The sequence below is a fragment of the Haliotis asinina genome, chromosome 9 (genome assembly GCF_037392515.1).
Source record: "Haliotis asinina isolate JCU_RB_2024 chromosome 9, JCU_Hal_asi_v2, whole genome shotgun sequence".
Lineage (NCBI taxonomy): Eukaryota > Metazoa > Mollusca > Gastropoda > Lepetellida > Haliotidae > Haliotis > Haliotis asinina.
The window spans coordinates 1,444,708-1,463,845 of record NC_090288.1 but is presented as its reverse complement, the minus strand read 5'-3'; the positions used below and the strand labels follow the sequence as shown (position 1 = coordinate 1,463,845).

The following is a 19,138-nucleotide window of genomic DNA, read 5'->3' as shown; positions in this document are numbered from 1 at the left end:
ATGGAAAACCTCACTCGCTCACTCACTCACTCATTCTCTCCTGCAGGTATCTCTCACTTATTTCCTCACCTTTTCTTTCTCTCAAGATGAAGCTGATTCTTTTCATGAAATTTTCTTTTCTTTTCATAAAATTGCACAAAGGCTTTCATATAGTTTAGTTCTTTAGTCTATTTTAGGATAGAGCTGTAGCTGCATTTTGAGAAGTGTCTCTGTAGTCTGAGAACCAGAAAACAGAATGTTGTTTGTGATTCTGACATTAACTTGATATAAATATATTACAGTGGCTATCTGAGATAATGTCGTTCTGTGAATGGAGTCTTCTGTCCTGTTTTGTTTCAGGAAAAGTAAGCTATGTACAAATTTAACATCATCACAGTCAGATGCCAGCCTGAGCATTCTTGCTTCTCTTTCAGTTTATTTTCCTGTGATTGATATGCAGCTTTGGAACAAATATTTCAACTTCACTAAATAAATATTTTGGGACTTAAATCAGTTATTGTATTAACAATGTAACAAGGGAGACAATCCTATGTGGTTGATGTGTTTGTTGTCTTGGGTCTGTGAAGACCACTAAGAAGGTGATGTATTATGTATGATGAATGGGCAAGAAATATCCATGAAATATTCTTGCAAACAATAAATACATGGTTATTTATAACTGTGTTCATGTTTCATACTTCTACTTCTAGATCCGGCATACTTCTAGATTGTTGAAACTGACAATGTTCCAACTTTTTCCATGTCTGTTTCAGTTGAGGTGAGCTGCAGTCTTGTTTTCTTCTGCACTTCAGTAGATTCCCTGTCGGAAGAAGAATTGCAGGTTAGAAAGTGTTTGATTATGTTAGGTAATGCATGCATTAGAACACTGTGAGGCAGTTCCAGGTGAATCCTGTGGAGTCACCACATTGATTTGTTGTAGATTCCACAGACCCAGCCAGACTATGATGGACACAGTTCAGTTGACACAGACGTTAACCTCCCCTTGATTGACGGAAATACAATTAGTTGCCCAACATGATGCATCTGTTGATTACTTATAGTTAGTTGTACAACAAGTAGTATCATATTGATTGAATGTGCTTTAGTACTGTAATGGAGTGTTTAGACATATAATTATGAGGTGTATGCACCACTTCTGGTTGTGGTAATAGGTGCAAAGGTGTAACGGAGGACATGTGATGGAGGAGTGACTGTTACAGCTCATCCTTGTAATGGAGTCTGTGGGCAGTGAGTGCAGTCTCTGTGGGGGGAATATCCTGCTCCTGATGTTCATGGTGTCACTGAAGCACCAGTTCTTCTTTTCAGTCATTAACAGTCAAGCATTTGCATACTTTGCACAACGTAAGTCATTGACTTTTAAGCATTTGGAATTGGCAGCTGCATTTTCAGTAGGTCAATTAATTAATGTTCATTTGCCTGCTACTACAGGAAATGTAAGGCTTAACAACAACCATTAAATTGTCCACTTAACAACTACACTTTGAGAAGGAGAAAGAGGTCAGGCTTTTGCAGTTGCATAGATTGATGTTCATGATATTGATCACTGTTATATCACCGTTTATGAAGTAACAGGGGTATAGCTTTCATTCTGTCGTTCAATCCTGAAACTTTGTGTGGAGCACATCTCCATAAGTGTACATGCTCCATAAGTGTACATGCTAGGTTCAGCAGACTCCACACACATGGTAATCATTACCCATAGATCTGCCTTTTGATAGTTTCAAGTTTATCACAATTTTATACTTTGCCGTTTCCATGGAGATATAACAGTGCAAAATGTGTTTGATGGTTATCTTGTCTGGAGCGTATCACTTATCATTGAAACTGTACATGCTAGGTTCACCTAACTTAATACACTCATTAATCATGAGTGTCAGTGACATGTGTAAATAGACTGCCAATATACAACTGGAGTATTGCTGGATGCAGTGTAAACAGACCGCTACCATATAGCTGGAGTATTGCTGGATGCAGTGTAAACAGACAGCCACCATATACCTGGAGTACTGCTGGATGCAGTGTAAACAGACCGCTACCATATAGCTGGAGTGTTGCTGGATGCAGTGTAAACAGACTGCTACCATATAGCTGGAATATTGCTGGATGCAGTGTAAACAGACCGCCACCATATACCTGGAGTACTGCTGGATGCAGTGTAAACAGACCGCTACCATATAGCTGGAGTATTGCTGGATGCAGTGTAAACAGACCGCCACCATATACCTGGAGTACTGCTGGATGCAGTGTAAACAGACCGCTACCATATAGCTGGAGTGTTGCTGGGTGCAGTGTAAACAGACCGCTACCATATAGCTGGAGTATTGCTGGATGCAGTGTAAACAGACCGCTACCATATAGCTGGAGTGTTGCTGGGTGGAGTGTAAACAGACCGCCACCATTTACCTGGAGTATTGCTGGATGCAGTGTAAACAGACCGCTACCATATAGCTGGAGTGTTGCTGGGTGCAGTGTAAACAGACCGCCACCATATACCTGGAGTACTGCTTGGTGCGGTGTAAGACAACAGACTGCCACCATATAGCTGGAGAATTGCTGGGTGCACTGTAAAACAACAGACCGCCACCATATAGCTGGAGAATTGCTGGGAGCACTGTTAAGACAACAGACCGCCACCACATAGCTGGAGTATTGCTGGGTGCAGTGTGAAACAACAGACTGCCACCATATAGCTGGAGAATTGCTGGGTGCACTGTAAGACAACAGACCGCCACCATATGGCTGGAGTATTGCTGGGTGCAGTGTAAAACAACAGACTGCCATCATATAGCTGGAGTTTTGCTGGGTTCGGTGTAAGACAACAGACTGCCACCATATAGCTGGAGTTTTGCTGGGTGCGGTGTAAGACAACAGACTGCCACCATATAGCTGGAGAATTGCTGGGTGCGGTGTAAGACAACAGACTGCCACCATATAGCTGGAGTTTTGCTGGGTGCGGTGTAAGACAACAGACTGCCACCATATACCTGGAGTATTGCTGGGTGCAGTGTAAAGAGAGTGCCACCATATAGCTGGAATATTGCTGGATGCAGTGTGAGACAACAGACCAAACCAAAACAAAAGCTTTGTTGGCTAGCAACTTGAGAGAACTTGCCTGCTGACCAGCTAAAGGGAACTTGAATGACTACAAGGCACCAAAGCCTCATCAGTTTAACTGTTCCACATTTTTATGAAGTTTTTAGGAGGTCATATTTTTCTTCATTATTTCAGTAACCACCCAGTATTTGATGAAAGATTTCACTGAAAGTTTTCCAATTAACTGCACAGAGGACTTTCCATTGTCTCTGTATTAGGGGTTTGTGACTTTTCCAGGTCTTGCAATTTAGACAGTTTTTAGACCAAAACTTGCACATGTGAGAGCATACTTCAAACTTTCCTGACTAACAGCAGTAATTATTTTAGTTATGTAGGCCAGCAGTGAGAGGATGTTTACCTGTAGTAATACGTTTTTGAGTTGGCCACTGCCTGTAGTGATATGTCTTTGAGTAGGGTTCTTTGAGGGCAGTGTAGAATAGTAGAAGTCTCTCTGATGACCACTGTTCCACATCTTGGTTTCATTACAGCACTGGGAACACTTCTTCATACATGTTAGACCTATACCAGCCAGTATCTCAGACAGTGTCGCTCAGTGCGTGTATTGTCAGTCGGAAGTAATGGTGTTATATGGCATGAGTTGTTGCTAGCTGGAAGTGTGCACTGTCATATTATGAATTTTTTAAACATAGATCCAGGTGGGGCATCGTTTGTGTATACAAGCTGTTCCTGTAGCATTTAATTAGATGTTCAGATGTGTTTTGTGCTTCTGGATCGTGGGTGTAAACACTGCCAGACAGATGCTGGCAGTTTCACTGATGCCATATCTTCATCTCTACAGAATTGTTGGTTGTATCATGTTATATTTAACACATCTCACCTTTGTTTTTAGCCTTGAAATCCCAACTCTGTAAGAATGTTTGTTTTTTGTTTTATATTTTATTATTTTTTTAAAACTATTTCTTCATTTGCCTTTTTATACATTTATTTTCTTATTGTTGTGTAAATGCAGGCCTTGATTTTGCAGTGCTCCTTACATACTCATGTAGGGTTGTTTGCTTTCTTACTCTCAAGGTTTACAGGAGAAAAATCACTTTCAGTTTACTTTGTGGTGTAAAGATCAGTAACTTTTTGTGTATTTCCACCTTGTCAGTTTTCATTTCATTTCATAATGTTTTTTTTCTCAAAATAACTTTTGCCTACTGCTTACACAGATAGCCTCACTTTCATGACATTGCCACATGAACGTCCTGTCTTATGATTAATGTAAACATGTCGGCTGGAGCATAAGAAACCAGTTTCCAATGACCCGGCATTTATCTCAGACTTTCATCTTATAGAGATGTTCCCATCCTTGATGGAATGTTCAGACAGGATGGTGATAAACAAAGAAACACATGACATCTTCATATTGATTTTGTTAAAAATATGATACAAACAGATGACCTTCCTTCAGTTGTTGTTCAACCTAACAATGATGATGTTATGGATGTTTTTGTGTTGATGAAGCTGGGGTAGGCACTATGACGTACGTGCGCAGATCATCTTCCAAGCAGGATGTTGAACCAGGACGTTGGACCAGGGTGTTGGACCAGGGTGTCGGACCAGGACGTTGGACCAGGACGTTAAACCAGGGTGTTGGACCAGGGTGTCGGACCAGGGTGTTGTGTCCAAGATATGCTGAAGTCTTTAAGGCATTAATTGTGTCATAATTTCTTAACTATATAAGCAGTGAGACCATGTTGCCTCAATAAAAAGGATGGCATCGAGTACTGTGCACCTAATGAGAATCATATAGGATAGAGTTACTACATGAAAATGGCTCAAGCATTCTGTACTGCCATGGAACTCGATGAATGTGAATCCAAGATTTACCTGATGCCCTTCGATCTGCCTGATTTCCAGGCACATGGATAGAATATGTATGAAGCCCATTTCTGGTGTCCCCTGCTATGGTATTGATAGAATATTGCTAAAAGTGGCATAAAACTAAACTCACTCACTTACTCACTCCAAGGTGAACCAGCACCATACCTGTTTTAATGGGTTTCTTCAATGTCAAACATCAACGGTAGATATCGTTTGTGTCAGATGCAAAGTTAGACCCAACTCAACCCTCCCCTAAAGAATTTGACGACGTCACTTTATTGTTTAACCAAACATGCAAATGTTTATGTGATTAGGTCATACAAGGACACCATTTGTTTTCAGAACCTTAGACTGTCTCCATTCTTCTGTCCACACTGACTCATCACAGGGATATACTTACTTATGCACAGTCAGGGCATATGAACAGCATAGATGTGCCCTGGTGGAGATTAAAGTTGTTCCACTTGCCTGGAACCCTCTGCCAGCTCCTCAGCCACCCTAGCAGGGGTTGTTTTCCCTCCTTTGTCTCCACAATAGGGGAAGTTGTGGCAAGTATCCATTTGCTGTTGACTGAGTGTTTTGCTGGGGGCTTCAAAACATAATTATAATGAGGAATGTTACTGTACTGTGGGAGGTCATGGAGAGGGTAATGCTTGGACATAAGCTTGTTCCAGAGACATCCCGACATCTTGCTGCAGGTGACATTGTTAAATACAGGACTCCATGCTTTATGCATAATTGTCATGGCGACACACAGTATCTACAAGGGTCTGTCAGTGGGCTGTGTAAGTCACCAGGGAACTGTCATCAGTGGACATGTTCAGAATATGCAATAATCCAAAACACATCACAATTCCATGGAGATTTCCCAGATTTATTTCAATTCATTGAATGCGATTAATTTGTCACAGAGAAGTGCTTGAGGCACAATGTTTAATGTGATTACTGTTTGCACATGGTCAATATGTTTAAATGTGAAGTCGTTAGTGTCAGTCATCGACCTCCTTATGCTGTTATATCCATGTAGTGGACATTGTGTCTCCAGCTATGTAAACACAGGCCTTCTTATGTCCATCTGGACATTATGTCGGGACGTAACCTCTTGACACAGTGCCATGGTGGGTAAGACAAAATGAGACATGTTTATTTGGTAATGAAGTATTGAATACAGGTATGATTAGACTTTGTTTTGCTCAGAAGTCCACTGTTTCTGGTTGGATCCCTCTATTGTGGTCGGTGTGGCTTGGGGATCCTTGTCAGTTGGATACTGCACATATCTACCCCGATTACTGTTTTGCTTCTTTCTATGAGTATATTGTCAACTGGTCTTCACAACATTATAATCCTGCAAAATTTGACTGAAGTAAGAAAATTAAAGACTTCCCTTGCAGACCTTGAATAAAGTACAGAAAACTTCGTATACTGCCAAAGGAGAAATTTTCTATTACCCATTTAACATCTAGTGGAGTATTGTGTGTGGGGCTTCTTTTTAATGAATATTGAGTTATTAGTTTGTATCAAAATTATATATATGCAGAGACAGTCATTGCTCTATCGGTGGAGCAGAGCAACATCTTCTCATGGATCCAAAAAAGAAAATCACTGCACCAGAAAATTAACATTTCACCTTTCTTTCCCTGATGAACCCTGCTGTCGGGAATGTTATCAATAATTTCACAAAGAATGTTATCTCCAGCAGATTCAGGGAAAAAAACGTTGACATTTTACATCAGCCTGAGTAGGAATAGCAACAGTGTGTAAACCTCATTTGAATGATTGTGTCTGACTGTCACGACTCTGTTGGTAAAACACTGCCGCTGTGATGGTGTTGATATTATTCCCAAGGATGCTTAATGTCATGATGACCAAATATGATTGTATTATGACCAGTTTGTGTCAGCAGCCGTCGACTCACTGTGTCTGGCAGGCTCGCCCAAGAGACCCTCTGTCCGGGATGAAACTAATGGTAATGACATTTGTCTAATGTCATCGCTACTGTCGCATCCATTGTCACTTTGAACTAATATATATCCTTAATATTATTATATGTATATTTTGAGATGTAACAAGCACATCAGCAAACTGACATCTTTGGCTCCAGAAGTGCTTCCATTGTTAATTAATGTGTTGACCTGGATTAGTCTGTGCAGAGAGTGCATTTGTCATCATAATACATGGTATAGGTTACAGGCCCTTACTGTGTATAAACATTCATTGCAAGTGACGATGTTACAGGAGTTGGAAAAGGATGAGGCAAGTTGGTAGAAATTGGAAACAAATTAGTTTTAGTTTGTTGGAAGTTTCTTAAAAGATTTAAGCATGTAACTCATTGTGGCTGAGTTGCTGTACAGAATATCCAAGCAGTGATTGTTGTTGCCCAAATGAGAAAGGTACTAAATGTATATAGTACAGTAATAAGACTGTAGTAATTCTGAGGCTACTTGCAGTGTATGTCTGTTTTTGACTTAGATTATCATGAAGATACTAATAAAAGATACTAATTTACCCAAGCTGCCACTGTTCCTGTAGGTTTCGACTGACACATCAACTGAAATATGTAATAAACTAATGCCTGTTCTCTGTTACAACTTATTCCAAGGGTGTAGAAACACTCTCACGTATTCTTGTGATATTTACAAACAGCGGACTTAAGCAACATGAGTTCATGTGCTGGTACAGAGACATACCATCTGAGATACAAAAGACTGCATATTCTGAATCACAGTACTTTCTGTATCAGCAACTGTAGCAGGGAATTTAGCACTGGGTGTAGCAGGGACTGTAGCATTGGCAGTAGTGGGGACTATAGTATTGGCAGTAGTGGGGACTGTAGCACTGGCAGTAGCGGGGACTGTAGCATTGGCAGTAGCGGGGACTATGGCATTGGCAGTAGTGGGGACTGTAGCATTGGCAGTAGTGGGGACTATAGCATTGGCAGTAGCGGGGACTGTAGCATTGGCAGTAGTGGGGACTGTAGCATTGGCAGTAGCGGGGACTATAGTATTGGCAGTAGTGGGGACTGTAGCACTGGCAGTAGTGGGGACTATAGTATTGGCAGTAGTGGGGACTATAGTATTGGCAGTAGTGGGGACTGTAGCATTGGCGGTAGCGGGGACTTTAGCATTTGCAGTAGTGGGGACTATAGCATTGGCAGTAGTGGGGACAGTAGCATTGGCAGTAGCGGGGACTGTAGTATTGGCAGTAGTGGGGACTGTAGTATTGGCAGTAGCGGGGACTACAGTATTGGCAGTAGTGGGGACTATAGTATTGGCAGTAGTGGGGACTATAGTATTGGCAGTAGTGGGGACTGTAGCATTGGCAGTAGCGGGGACTATAGTATTGGCAGTAGCGGGGACTATAGCATTGGCAGTAGCGGGGACTATAGCATTGGCAGTAGCGGGGACTATAGCATTGGCAGTAGCGGGGACTGTAGCATTGGCAGTAGTGGGGACTGTAGCATTGGCAGTAGTGGGGACTGTAGTATTGGCTGTAACAGGGACTGCAGCTTTGGCTGTAGTGGTTATTGTAGCAGTGGCTGTAGTGGGAACTGTAGCATTGGGTGTAGCATGGATTGTGGCAGTGACTGTTGCGGGGACTGTAGAATTGACTGCAGTAGTGGCTATTGCATTGACTGTTGCGGGGACTGTAGAATTGACTGCAGTAGTGGCTATTGCATTGACTGTTGCGGGGACTGTAGAATTGACTGCAGTAGTGGCTATTGCATTGACTGTTGCGGGGACTGTAGAATTGACTGCAGTAGTGGCTATTGCATTGACTGTTGCGGGGACTGTAGAATTGACTGCAGTAGTGGCTATTGCATTGACTGTTGCGGGGACTGTAGAATTGACTGCAGTAGTGGCTATTGCATTGACTGTAGGAGGAGCTCTAGCATGGGGTGTAGTAGTGGCTGTAGGTGAAACTAACAATACTGTAGCAGTGAGTAGTGGGGACTGTAGCATTGGATGTAGTGGGGACTGTAGCATTGGATGTAGTGGGGACTGTAGAAGTTGCTGTAGGTGAAACTAACAAGGACTGTAGCAGTGAGTAGTAGGGACTGTAGCATTGGATGTAGTGGGGACTGTAGCATTGGATGTAGTGGGGACTGTAGAAGTTGCTGTAGGAGAGACTAACAAGGACTGTAGCAGTGAGTAGTGGGGTCTGTAGTAGTGGCTGTAGCAGGGACTGTAGCAGAGGCTGGAACGACAGCTGTAGCATCAACTGTAGTGGGACAATGTACTGATGCAAATGTTTGTGTATAGGTCATATTTGTCAGGCTGATGTGACAAGACTAAATATGGTTGTAAATATCTGCTGTCAGCTGATAAAGATTTTGCTGTACTGGGCAGACTGAACAACAATAGTTTAGATCATCGAAAGAGTGTGTGGGGAATGTTTATTGTTGAAACACAAGTACAAAGTCAGGGGTTATGTGAAACAGTTGCCCATGTCTGTCTGTGTGTGGCAACATGCTGGAGTCAAACTACCTGTGAATCTCTGACACTAGGCCTCATGTGGACCTGATACTTGACCCCGCTACAAGGTCCAGAGAGTGCCTGACAGAATAGGTCCCCAACACTCAATGCTGTCTGTTGTATTTCACAGCTGTAATGTATTGAGGCACCACCAGGCTCCATGACTTAGTTGTAATCATGCTCACCATTTCAACCACCAGTTTAACTGATGAACTGATAACAGTAGGAGTTGAGAGCTGTCTGTACCTATTCTTTCCAAATTCCAAATTCCAGAGGGGATTTTTGAATTAAATTAGGAGTAAATGGAAATATTATTTTGAGGCACAAAAGGTGTTTTAAAATGAAGAAAGTCTCAGGGCTCCATTTCATTATATTATCTTTTTTTCACTATGAACATTTTTTCAGTAAAATATGTTCATTTCAGAGACTAGCTGTTAGTCTACTGATGTGAAGATCCAGGATGAAGGACCCATGCTTGTTGTAAGAGGCAACTAACAGGATTGGGTGATCATACTCGCTGACTTGGTTGACACTTGCCATGTCCCAATGTGTAGATTGATGCTCATGATGTTGATCACAGGATTGTCTGGTCCAGACTGTATTTTTTACAGAATTTGTTTGTACGGCTGTAATATTGCTGCGGGTTAAACAACAACCATGCGAAATATAATATATAGATCCCCCAACAACTTTTGCTAATGGTAAGAGGATGGTAATGAATCGGATGGTCAGGCCCAATGACTTTGTTCATGGTATGTCATTGTACCCAACAGCGTTGGCCCTACAACAGTCATCACTTGATAGGATTCAGGTTTTGAAGGTATGGTCAGAACTTGACAGGTGTTCAACAAGGAAAAAGAAAAGTTTAATATTTGTCTGTGTATTTGTGTATAGAGGTAGAGAAAAATATGGGCAATATTTGTGTATCATCTGTGCCACCATCAGACATTGTCTGTATTTGTCTTTGTCATCACACTGTCATTAATTAACTTGTTGATTGGTCAGCCCGTGAAGGGCACCAGATGGTGGGGATGAGTGGAGCTGATGAATCTTCACTGATTATATCTAAGAAAAGCCTTCATGTGGGACCTCCATTGTGCGACAGTATGGAACCAATCATAGAACAGAGACATGAATCAGACATTGGAACATTTGATGCTTTGTTTTCAGCAGATCATACAGAACATCTCTCTGTTGTTGGATGATCTGTAATCTGGCTGCATTGTTTTGCATTATCTGCAAGGAAAACATGATGTTTGATTATGTCCAGTGTTGGGGGGCTTTGAGATTTGTCCCCTGTAACCAGTGCCGGTCGTTAATGAAGTTTGGTTGGCATCAGTGTGTGATTGGACTGTTGGTTATCAGTGGTCACTTGATTGATTAATAACTGTCCATTATTATCAAAGTACAGAGATCCACTGATCAGATGTGGCTGTAAATTAGAGGGAAGGTAACTTGATACTTTCTGTCGTTGACTGGTTAACAAGAAAACAACATTGTACACGCCGATCTATTCAGTGAGCATTTGAGTGAAAGAAACACATGTGTAAACATTTTAATCTGGATAACAAAATTTCAATGCAAACAAAATTAGGTAATATCTGAATGATTGGTGATTGGTATCAAACTATTGGTGCTGAAATCCCAGCTGATCGGAACACTACTTGCGTAAATTGTGTTAATTTTTTGGAGTCAGTTCTTGTTAATAGCATCTGCTCCTTCACAATTCACAACTTCAACAAATACAGATTCCTTTCAACTTATAAGAAGGATGACATGTAGTGTTGTGTTTAGTGACTGACTCCCTGACTGGTGGGCTCGACGCATTAGAGGGAAGCGGTGGGTCAACAGTGGGATTATTTCATAAACATCCACACACAAAGGATGGGTATCCTCCTCACGCTGGGACACTGAGCGGACAAGGGGACAAGAATTTGGGTATTATCTTGCAATATTGTCGTTGTTGCTCTTTTCATTGCGTTGGACACAGAGGTCGTGCTTGACCAGGTCAGGTCTTGTGTGTCCAGGGTAAACCGTCTGCCATTGTAGCCAGATTTACACACATCTAAGAAAGAAATTTTTTGTTAATCTGGACGATGAAATTTGATCGCAGTTCTTCTTTCAAGCACCTTTGATGGAGATTTGTCGTGAGGCTGTGTTGTGCAGGTGTGATGTGGACGTGAGCTAGTATGAGCGGTTGTTACATGGTTCCTGTTGCATGTTGGGTAGCAAACGGGGAAATGTTTACCAGTGCTTTGCTAGAGGATGTGGTTTGGCAGGGCATGGCGCGGTGTATTTTGACTCGTGGAGTGGGATAATGATAGGTGTCAATACCTCTCTATTGTAGTCATCACAGGACTTAAGGTGGCAAATATTTCACATTTCTTAACATTTAGTAAATCTGGTTAAAGCTCCATACAGTGACAGAAGGTGGTCCGAGCCCCAGATATGGTCGGTAAATATCACTCCCAAGGCAATCTCAGAAAGTACATCCTCACAATAGGCCGACTGGTTCTGGCTCATAAATATTTGCTTTTAAGAATTGAGTATTCCTACATGTCTGATATATTCCTTGAAGACCCACGTTCTGTATTGCTTTATGTATTTTAGTACTGGTGTAAGACAGAAGTTCTGACACATTTCTTATAGTAGAAAGGAATTTTGGTATTGGCATTTTCAAATTTTCCTCCATTTTGTTTTTGTTAAACAAAAACTGTTGGTTTTGATAAATGACTACTTCATTTGTAATGGTATTTTGTAAGTTTGAAGAAGATGGGATAGACAGAGCCCAGTCCAGTCACAAAGATGATACATTACTAAGTTTGTGCAAAACATTTTGAGTAAAGAGGTACTGAGTTGTTTTCTTCCATTGAGGCTGTAAGATGATAATAGACAGAAACATGGAGGCACAGATGGCTTTTGATCCAAGTTATAATTACATTTATGTGTTAGGCAGTCTGGTGGCTTAGTGGGTATTGTGTTTGCTGGTCATGGTGAAAACAGTGTCAGATCTTGCTTGTGAGAATTAATAGATGTTCACTGCATGTGTTTCTCTGTGTTCATATATATGGGTAGTTACAAGATGTGATAATCCCTCCCCGCTCCCTCACTCACTCACTCACTCACTCAGTGGCTAAGGATGCCGGGGTGTCATCGTTGTCTGGATATTGGTGAGAGTCCATGTGGCTACACTCACATATTTCTGTCAGTCCTTGCCAGCTGCTACGATTTATGTTCCTCTGATATATTGGTGCTGTATTCCAGGTGAATGTTTTACAGGAGGCCCATGCAGAGGAAAAATACTAACTCCCACTTCTCCGGAATATGGCTCTCAAAGCATGTGTTCCAGACCGGCTGCAAAGGGTTCCTGGTTTTCATGGTCATCATTGGATTACCCTAATCTCATTCCCCTCGCTTAGTCACATTCGTGTCACCCAAACAGTAACCCTTTCCTATTTCCTGACCCCAATCCCTAGTCATGTCCCCCTCAATCAAAGTGAAACTTCCCTTCATCATTAGACACCACCCTCTCACCCCAATCCCCCTTCACTCATGGACCTGTGAAGATCCAGGTTAGACTTGATCTTCAGTAACCCATGTTTGTTGTAAGAGGCGAATAATAGGATGAGACACTTGCTGACTTGGTTAATGTCGTCATATCCCCATGGTGTAGTTCCGTGTTCATGCTTCCATATAGCAGGAATATTGCTGAGTGTAGCATAAAACTAAACTCACTCACTTGCTCACCCTTTTCCCTAGTCACCTCTCCTTATCCTCAATCAGCTTTCGTTCTTTCTACACTTTCCCTTCACCCTAAACAGCTTTCCTTTATCCCCAGCCACCTATCTTTTAAAACCACCCACCTTCCCTTCACCCTAAACAGCTTTCCTTTATCTCCAGTCACCTTTCTTTTAAAACCACCCACCTTCCCTTCACCCTAAACTGTTTACCTTAAACCCAGTCGCCTACCCCATAAACTGGGTTAAAATGTTGGTCTTCAGTAACCCATACTGGTCGTAAGAGGTGACGAACGGGACCAGGGGGTTGGGCTTGCTGTCTTGTTTGACACATCATTGATTCCCAATTGCACAGAGCATTGCTTATGCTGTTGATCACTGGATGGTCTGGTCCAGACTCTATTATTTAGAGACCGCCGCCATATAGCTGGAATATAGTTAGTTTAGTCCTAGTTTCCTCAGTCACTCAACTCCTGTTTATGTCTCCTACCACCTGCACATCACATGTATGGGCTATCCCCCTCCAGCCCACGTATCCTTAATAGTAGCCCTTCCCCGCCCCTGCAATATATCCCCACCTGCATGTCTACCTGGATCAAGCATTGTGTTCCCACCCACAGTGGGGATCAGGTGTCCACACAAGCATGTCTCATGTCCCTGGGTAAACACCAACTCATGGGAGCAAAACACAAACTTTTCACATGGGCATGAGTTGGGGAAAAAGATGTTCAGAAATATGATATTTGGGTTGATTTGGTGTGTGGATTTTGGCACCTGAAATATGATTTCTTCCAGGTTAAGCAGTTTGGATTGAATGCTGGCTTACATTTCTGGAGGTATTGTGTACCTAACAGATTAACTATCTTCATGAAGGCTTGTGCTACACAGGTGCTTTAAGCATGGGGCTATGAATGATCATAGTTCTCATGGATGTTTCTCAGTTCCCTTAAGTGCCATTGGCAGGAAAATTGGAAACAGCTTGTTTTTTCAATATTTGAATTTCTGTTAAAATTTCTATTTTTTCATAACAGGTATTTTACATTGCATTCAAAGTGACAGCAGTAAATAAAGTACAGGATTCTTTTTGTTCTGACTGTTAACTCTGAAATAAAGGTCTCCTCCTGTGCACGATAACATTGGTTATGATGCATTGTAACATGACTAACTGGCCACAGATTCGGGCCAGATATCAGCCTATGAGCAGATGTAGAAACGTCCTGGTATGTGCCATATTTCAGGTTCCTCTGTGAGATAATGGGATCTTTGTCTTTACATCATACAAGCTTCTATATCTCTCTTGGCTGTCTGTTGTGGGAAAGCCTTTTCAGGTCTACACATCTGCCAAATTACAAATCCTATTCTTTCTAACAGACACCTTTTTGACCGTTATTATATGTGAGACTGGTGGACATGCTCCATAATAATAAAATAAGTCATTTCTACTATCACCTGTGATTGCTGTTAAGATTTGATTTTAGTCACACATTAGTAACGATTGGCAAAAAAATCCCAAACCTTTAGTAGAATATTAATACACCCTGTTTATGAACTTCAAAAGGATATTCCAGAGGCGTGACTCAATATAAATCATCATGAGGACATCCAGGGTTCCAGATAATGTTGGGTTCCTCGGGAACAGATTCTCATCCAGGATGCTCAGCTCTGTAGCCGGGGGGTGACGCACTTCATGGAGCTGAACACAAAGAAGGGAATGTTTTTCTCTGTGTTTGTTATAAATGAAAAAAAAAAATTGCAGCAATTCCTGTTCTTTTTGATGACAGATAAATTACTAAATGCTGCTTTAATGAGTGGACAGGGACAGAAGGGGATCGTTACTTCTGGGACTTAATGAGTGTAATCAGCTGGGAACTAATTAGTGCAGCAGCAGTAGGACAGCGGATATTGACACCGGGTAGATCGTCCCACTCGTCTAGACATGCTTCCGGAGACGACACACTGAGTCAGCTCTGTCTCTAGTCCAGCCCAAACAATTGATCCAGACTTGAGTTTTTCCAGCATGTCAGACAATGGTTAAAAAGGGTCCATGTTGGAAAAAAAGATATCGTTTGTGATGACAACCATGAGAGGCCATTGTGCACTGGGAGAAGTGTGAAATTAGGCGTTGTGTTCACTGGGGATATGAAATTAGGCATTTGGCGTGGGGTTAGAGGAGATGTTTGTTTTGTATGAGGGAACTGAAGTGAGAAAATATCTTGTGATTGTCATCCAGGCATATAAACGATGCACACAGTCAATTTGACGTGTGTGTATTTAGAGACAGGCTATTGTAGGTTCATGGTTTAGAGGTCATAATGAGCCTGGATACTTCACTGGCTCCTTGCTCGGCTCCCTTCAGGCTCATGTACATGTGAAAGTTTAGGTCTGGAGCCGACTGAAAAGTTTTATGTCTGAAGGTACTGAGTGAATGGCATGGATGTCAGGGGGTTGGTCAATTATGACTCTGGTTTGTTAATCAGGACTTTCAAGTTTTCATAATTAGATTCTTTTCTTTACAGTCCTCTTTCTTTTTGTAACTGAAAAGTTCATAAAGTTCAAATAATCAATTATGTTAGGAAGGTTTCTTTTCCTGTGAAGGGTTAGGCCATGAGGCCTACAACAATAGGTCATAAAGCAGTGTAGAAAGTTTGGTTTGAAGTCTTTTTCATAGCTGACCTTTATCTGTTTGTGAACTCAAACTATCTCTTCATGACATATATAACTCTATACTAGTCACGACCTGTGAAGGTCCAGGGTAGAGTAGGCCTTCAACAACCCATGCTTGCTACAAAAATGTGACTATACTTGTCGTAAGAGGTGACTAACGGGATCGGGTTTACACGTCATCAGTTCCCAACTGCGCAGATCGATACTCATGCTGTTGATCACTGGATTGTCTGGTTCAGGTTTGATTACTTGCACTGTACTAAATATACTTTGAGCACAGAAATGACCCAGTTAATTAAATCAGTTATTCTCGATGCTGATTAGTACTGCATTTAAGGCTTTAGTACTGCAGAGAAGGCTTGGCAGTAGGCAAAATAATGTAGTTCAGGGACTGTGAGACAGACTAGGGTACAATGTGTGAAGCCCATTTCTTGTGTTCCCGGCAGCGATATTCCTGAAATATTGATAACGGTGGCATAAAATGCTCATTAAAGAATTGAGATCCTCAATCAATTTTTGTGATAGATATATGAATAACCTGGACTTGAATTATGGTTCAAGATTCTGCCAAACTGTCCACTTTCACCTCGCTCTCAGCTGCAGTGACTTGAGTGCTGATAAGTTTAAGAACCATCAATCAGAAATCCCGGACTGCATGTGAGTTGACAACCACAAGTACAACAGTATAAACATGGGTATGACCGGAGTTCAGTGCTTTGTGATGATAGTTCAATCAGCAGTTCCACAAACATGGACATCCTTCAATAGGTTCGTCACTTTGTGGTCAAAAGCAAAAGATTTGAACAATTTGTCTTCATGTAGAAAGCATAAGTGCACTGCTATTTTTCCACAAACAACACAGACTTCAAACTGCTGCAACTGTACGTATGTTCAGTACTGTTTTGTAGAAACGTATACTAATCAGACTTGTCAACTGCTCACCTGGAGAACTATTTACATAAACAGTATTTGCTTTTTCTGCCAATCCAGATTTCTTTGTAAACATAAATGTTTGAGCCAAAGCCTTATTCACTCTTTAGTAATGAACCCGTGAAGGTCCCGGGGTAGAATAGGCCTTCAGCAACCCATGCTTGCCATAAAAGGCGACTCAGCTTGTCGTAAGAGGCGACTAACGGGATCGGGTGGTCAGGCTCGCTGACTTGGTTGACGCATGTCATCGGTTCCCAATTGCGCAGATCGATGCTCATGTTGTTGATCACTGGATTGTCTGGTCCAGACTCGATTATTTACAGACCGCCGCCATATAGCTGTAATATTGCTGAGTGTGGCGTAAAACTCAACTCACTCACTCACTTTAGTAATGAACAACAATCATGAACCGTCCTTACTGCTCATCTTTTACCAGCTTTTATAACCACTCAAAGAAGGAGTACAACAGTTGTACCCCTCCCCTACATAAGGCTCTCTCTGCGTCATGCATACCATGACAAGTATTAGAGCTGAAACATTATACCAAGATATTTTGTTTTTGGTACACTAAAATTCAATTTGAAAATACTGTACAATTTCGGTTTTCATTCCGAAAATATCAGTTTACTGACCTTATGCACATGACTTTATGAATGTCATCACAGATATTCCATGTAATTTCATTCTAGATGACATATTGACGTAGCTACTATATCTGACCTTTCTTCAGGGCTAAAATGTCAATAACTCATGCTAATTCGATTGGATGATCAAGATAATGTAAAGGCACTTTCATCTGGGTCCAAATTCCAAGAAGATTTCTTGTCGGAACTTTATTCAGACCGAGAGTTCCTTCCACGGAAATACTTATCCTAGTGAATTTTATTGTTTATGAACCGAACTGAATTGTACCAATCCGAGAGCTGTGTACTGTGACGCGTATCAAACCATGGGGTGGGTGTATCATTGAAAGTTGAGATGTAAGAGTATTGATCTCATTATATATTACCGTGTTGCAGTAATACTGACTCCAGCTCTGTAATGTCAGTGTGATGGAATGTGTGCACTGTTTGGAATTCACAATGTCAACATGCAGCAGTCATCAGTTGTGTTTGAGAGACCTATGTGGTAATTGCTGCAGTCTATAACCCTCCACAATAGAGTGCAGGGTAGTCAAGCTGCTCTGTCCTCTGTCAACTGATACATGAGCTTATGGAAAGAAGTTTAACTATATGAAGGATTCTTCAAGTATGATATTTCCAAGCTTTAAGCTTTCAGACTGTGTCCATGCTTACAGGTTGTGTTTGAGTGTACAACCAGGCAGCAGAGTTCATCAAAGTGACTCGGTAACAGCAGATGTTGAAAATAGACAACACTGGTTACCATACTGACATCACCATGGTCTGAAGCTGTGAATACAAGATGTATTTAGAAAGAGGCCAGATGCGACTTGTGAGGCAGAGTGTGTTAGATCGCTGACTTTGTGTGCCCTGCTCTTAACCAGTGGGTTTGAGTCCCGGATGGGACTATCCCCCAAAGTACTAGAATCTGCACTTTCTTGAGAAAATAGAATCCCAAATGTAACATGTAGCAATTTCATTATCGCAGTCTATGAATTTTCTGCCATTTATATAATGCTGAAAATTTTATGGGTATACAACTTCTTATTCTGTTAAAGGTGTTGTTTCGACATAGATTCTAATGTCATTGTCAAGCAACATTTTTACATAGATTCTAATGTTGTCATCTAGCTTCATTTCGACATAGATTCTAATGTCATTGTCAAGCAACATTTAAATGTAGATTCTTATGTTGTTGTCAACGTCAGAATCTATGTCAAAATGGCATCATCCCGCTAGTCCGCACCCGCTAGACCGCGATTGATTATGTGTGCCGGTAGTCCGCGATGTGGCTGTTCCAGTCTCATTACTCCCTCCCTACTCTAATCTCATTACTCTGCAATGCTTTGATAGACGGTAAGTAGAGTGTGTGTTTCTTAGGTAAGATCAGTCTCAGCAATGTTATAATAGATACCCTATCATGGAATTTACGGCGGGTGGTATGTTATTTTTATGATTTCCGGTAAAGATGAGTATGTTTTGTTACGTACAGATCAGTCTCCCTCCCTACTCTAATCTCATTACTCTGCAATGCTTTGATAGACGGTAAGTAGAGTGTGTGTTTCTTAGGTAAGATCAGTCTCAGCAATGTTATAATAGATACCCTATCATGGAATTTACGGCGGGTGGTATGTTATTTTTATGATTTCCGGTAAAGATGAGTATGTTTTGTTACGTACAGATCAGTCTCCCTCCCTACTCTAATCTCATTACTCTGCAATGCTTTGATAGACGGTAAGTAGAGTGTGTGTTTCTTAGGTAAGATCAGTCTCAGCAATGTTATAATAGATACCCT

At 41.4% G+C, this 19,138-nt stretch overlaps 1 protein-coding gene across 1 annotated transcript in view; it reads right to left on the bottom strand.

Moving 5' to 3' along the window:
* LOC137296488 (proteoglycan 4-like) overlaps positions 1–19,138 on the bottom strand; it is a 46,126-nt gene that overhangs the window by 7,655 nt on the left and 19,333 nt on the right. The window contains exon 2 of the mRNA XM_067828277.1: positions 7,608–8,827. Within this exon, the coding sequence (XP_067684378.1) occupies positions 7,608–8,827 (1,220 nt within the window). The remainder of the gene's footprint in view (positions 1–7,607; positions 8,828–19,138) is intronic.